Below are 4,503 nucleotides of genomic sequence, written 5' to 3'. Positions count from 1 at the left end.
CTGAATCCTTGGCAAACAACTCGAGCAGTGTACTGCTGGATGTGGAGGGGCAGTTAGACATTGAGTCTCAGGAGTTGGTACAACAGCAGGTGTCTGATGACATCATTGACCTGATTTTCATGGGCAAAAGTTTGGATGATAACGCTGTTCGGAAAGATGAGGACAGCATTGCTTCCTCTGACAAGGTAAGACCTTTAATTTCTCAGCTGGTGAAAATACATCCGTTGGAGATGGTTGCTTGAAGTGTCATAAGAGATGTGATCAAACACATCTGTAAGTGACAAGTAGCACCTCTAAATTATAATAATAAAAATTATTATCCTTATGAAGTTCATTCTTGAGCTTGTTTTGAATAGCAGTAGCTGACTGCTTGTTTTTACTTTAAGAATTTGTCACAAATATTGCTGAAATACTGGGATTGAAGAGAGTTCCAATCTAAAAAATGCTAAAAGTGTAATGGATAGATATAAGGTATTTTTAGACATATTGACTATTTTGGGGGATAATAGGGTTTTTTTTGTGACTGAGCAGACATGAACGACCCTTTGAGAACTTCCATGTCATTCTGACACTGGATCTGCATATGGATATTGGCCAGTTGTGGGCAAATTTGCTTTTGCGGTGACAGCTGGGATTGGTTTTAACTTGTAATGTGTGAAGAGGATTTGACTTGCATTGAGAATGCATACTGAGTATAAAAAATCAGATTTGATCAGTAAAAATCTGCTGGAAGGAAATGTGTTTCCTTGGGAAAAATTCCTGAACAAACTAGAACTCAGCTAGAGCTGTGTGGAAAACTTGAAGGATTTTAATTAACAGGCCACTTTCCTGACCTCATCTAATTTTTGTTCCAGAAATTATTTGCAGATGTTTTAAGTTCAGGCTGGCTTGCTGACTTTGATATATGATTGAGGCAAATTTATTGAATGCAAATTTAATGACAGTAATGACAAATGACTGTAAATAAGAAGCACATTATGTTGCTCATCCGAACTTTGATGGCAGGACAATGAAGATGGTCTGTAGTGAGAATGGAAGGTCAAAACAAAGTGTGATTTTCTTGAACTAGAAAGTGTGTGTGGATGTGAATTAAGTGCTACAATAAAGATTTAATGAGGAGCTGAAGATGGTTGAAAGCTTAAAGCCCTTTTATGCTCCTGTGAATGCTCTGTTTAGGAATTCTAGTGCTTTTATGAACAGCAACTTGAACTACTGAAATATTTACTGTCTCTCAGCTTTTTATATCTTTTATAGCCAAAGAATTTTGATTGAGTTGAAGGAGAGGGTTGAGTTCATCTTGACTTTCAATTAAAAAATGAAAAATGCTATTCTTGGGGGCAGGGGAGTAACTGGTTTCCTTTTTTTCTTTTTTTGTTTTGTTTTTCCAGTTTGCTTTGCAATAGAAATTCTAAAGGCCCACTCGATCGTCTTATTCTTAAAAAGTTGTTTGAGTACAATAGCATTTAAAGAAAAGTCTAAGAAAATGTCTTTCTATATTGCTGAGGAATATTTGGCATGGATTCCATTTAAGGTTAGGTGTAAGAACAAGATTTGCAAATGTACTTAGGGATTAGAAGTAGGCCAGGAATCGAAACTCTCATTTTAGTACACCAGTTGTTTTGCTTTATTAAACAAAAATCTCAGGCTTTGTACTGAACGATGAAAGCTATGTGTTGTTAATTCACAAGCTGTCTCTGGTCTCTTTTATTCCTGTCAGATGGAATTTAACTTGCGATCAGAGAAGGATATCTGCTGTGACATTGAAGGCATAATTCAGCTAGATGGTACTAGTGATGTTTCTCCCAAGCAAGAAATACCACATACAAAAGATGCAGAAGAGAATGAATTCATTGGTATTATTGAATCAGAGGATCTAAAAGTTCTAGAGGATGAGGATGAGGAAGACGATGAAGAATGCAACAGTATTTCAAACACGGAGTCTAGCAGCAGTGGTGGTGATAATGAAGAGCCCCAAATAGATATAGTTGAGGAGGTAATTTACTTTTAATCCTTGTGAAGCACATTACAATAGTGTATCTATCTTGACTGTTGAATTTTTGGACCCAGAACAATTCCTGGTAAGTTTAAGGCAGCAAATGCATAGTTAAGTTACATAACTCTTGAGATAGGAGGTACTGCTGAGAAATTACTCGAGAGCATGCTCATTATGAGGAGTGTGGACAAATGAAAGAGTTGTTGAGAAGTAATTTGTTTACTGGATGAACTAAAGTACTTAATTACCAGAATTAAAGTTCTATGGTAAAACCCTGGCCTCAGTAGAAAGGAGTTCTGCTTTTTAGTTAAGTAAGATTGGGGTACGAATTTAGGTATCTCCTTCTTCTGAAGGACCACAGGGGATTAGACAGAGAAGAGAACAATATGTTAGAAGTACGTATGTTTCCCAGGAAAAGGCTTTTCTTAAAGGTATGCAATTTTGTATCCTAGAGATTCATAAGAGAATTAACTTGTAGCATCTGGACTTCAAATAAACACCAGTAATTTGATTAATATTAATTAAACCGCTGATTAATATTCCAGTTACTGGGGTCAGCTTTGTCAGTTAGGAGTCTTGCTTTTTGATTTGTGTTTTTGTTTTTGATAACACAAGTATGCAAAGATGCTTATAAACGGCTTTGTGCAACACTAGCCTTTATTGTTCTAGGTATGTTTAATGTCAAGTATGTTCAGAGTTATTCTGAAAGAATGTATAAAATACAATTTTAATCTCTAGGACCCCCTAAATTCTGGTGATGATGTCAGTGAGCAGGACACTCCAGACTTGTTTGACACCGACAATGTGATAGTTTGTCAGTATGACAAGGTACAGTATATAGGTTTATCTTTGTTCGTTAATCATTCTAAATAATATCTTCAGCAAATCCATGTCTGGTCTACTGTCAGTGCCTTTTAAAGGAAATCTAATGCTGTAATAATTGAGTGTTTAAATTACGTGTTTAGTTGACAATAGTCTGAAGACTTACCTGTTGTTTTCTGAAATAAGTATAATCAACAGGTTCATAGTGGCCTATTAAAGGAAAAGGAAGGGGACCAAATCTCGCAAAATTAAGATTTGTAAAGCTGCAAAAGTTTATGCATTTCCTTAACTTTTAAGTAATATCAATGGCTCCATGGATGTATGTATGCATTTTCAGCCATGAATTAAGACTTTTGAAATGGGTAACGGGAAGAGGAGTGTGTGTACTTTGTTTACATTTTTTCTTTGAAGTGCTTACTGGGAGATGTTTCTACCAGAATCCTGTTGTGTCTGAAAAACCTATACAGTTATTAAGGGCCATTTTGTCATCCTTCATTTTAATGTTTAAAATTCAGCCTTATTTTGAACTTTTGAAGATTAAATTAAGTACTTCTAACTGGTATGGTTTTGGACACTTATATGCCAGTAGTTTAAAAGTTGACAAAACAAAGTGCATATTTTATTTTGAAACAAATATGGAAAAATATGTCTATAGTTTGCTTAAGAATGTGTCTTGGCTTTTATTCTTTCAAAATGGACTAGTGATAATTTTTTTGTGTGTGTTCAATTAGGCTTGCCTTAACAGTGTCTTTGTTTTAGGAAACTGTGAGCTGCTAAGAAAACTGTCTTTACTCAAGTGTAACAGATTTGAGTGTTTCTGAAACCAGCTAATTTGGAAAATGTAGTTATAGGGATGTGTGTAGAAAATGCATCTGAAATTAAGCCACGGTGTCTGTATTGTATGGAAAAGGTACACAAAGTTGTGAAGGTTTGTAACTCAGTTTAATGTTACAGATGCTATAGGTAGTGGATATTATCTGCAGCAAGTTTTGTCTGTAATAAGCTGAAAAATTCATTGAAGATTTTCAGAGAACAATAGGAAGTTCAGCATTGGACATGTCTTACAGGAAATTTAAGATCAGATTTTATTAGAAATTAGCAGTTACAGAAGTTGGGAGAAGATGTTAACTTTCCCCTTCCCTATATAGATTTAATAAAGCATGTAGGCCTAGCAGAAAGTAGATGGAAATAGTTATCTATGAAATTACCTCATTACCTATAAAAGAATGCTGTCAGCAAAATTACGATCTTGTTTCTTTTGTTTTTTCCCTCCTTTTTTTTTCTGGACTTGAAAATAGACTGATGCTTAAAATCCAAGGAATTTTCTAGAGTTGTTTAAAATTCCTTCTTTTAGTATTAAACAAAAGCTTTCTGCAGTATAGATAGTTTTGAAGGCCTTTAAAAAGAAACAATATGCAAATTCTTTCTTCTTGTTTTGTATGGCAATATTTGCTTTTAAGCGAAGTTTTCCTGCTTTTAGCCTTATCCTAATGTCTTCGTGCACACAGTACTGCTTTGCAATGTGTATGGGAGAAGGAAACCGCCACACTTCAGATAAGCCATACTTGTTTGCAAGGTGCAATATGTTTTGGGACTGATACGCTGACGAAATTGCTCCGTTATTGTCATGTTTTCCTGCTGGTGTTGAGCTGTCACACAGCTACCTTTTGCCTTTTTTTTTGGGGGGG

General features: G+C 35.3%; 1 protein-coding gene across 1 annotated transcript in view; it reads left to right on the top strand.

Moving 5' to 3' along the window:
• The window catches only part of GTF2A1L (general transcription factor IIA, 1-like), a gene marked incomplete at both ends in the record, with an annotated part of 7,719 nt that extends 4,898 nt beyond the window's left edge, over nt 1-2,821 (top strand). The window contains 3 exon segments of the mRNA XM_010289319.1: nt 1-209; nt 1,718-1,993; nt 2,732-2,821. The exon segment at nt 1-209 is cut by the window's left edge and continues 13 nt beyond it. Coding sequence (XP_010287621.1) covers nt 1-209; nt 1,718-1,993; nt 2,732-2,821 — 575 coding nt within the window.
• Between the last annotated feature and the right edge of the window lie 1,682 nt (nt 2,822-4,503).

Source organism: Phaethon lepturus, unplaced genomic scaffold (assembly GCF_000687285.1).
Source record: "Phaethon lepturus isolate BGI_N335 unplaced genomic scaffold, ASM68728v1 scaffold53276, whole genome shotgun sequence".
Taxonomy (NCBI): Eukaryota; Metazoa; Chordata; class Aves; order Phaethontiformes; family Phaethontidae; genus Phaethon; species Phaethon lepturus.
Note: the sequence above shows the minus strand (reverse complement) of the source record. Positions and strands in the feature narration are given on the sequence as shown.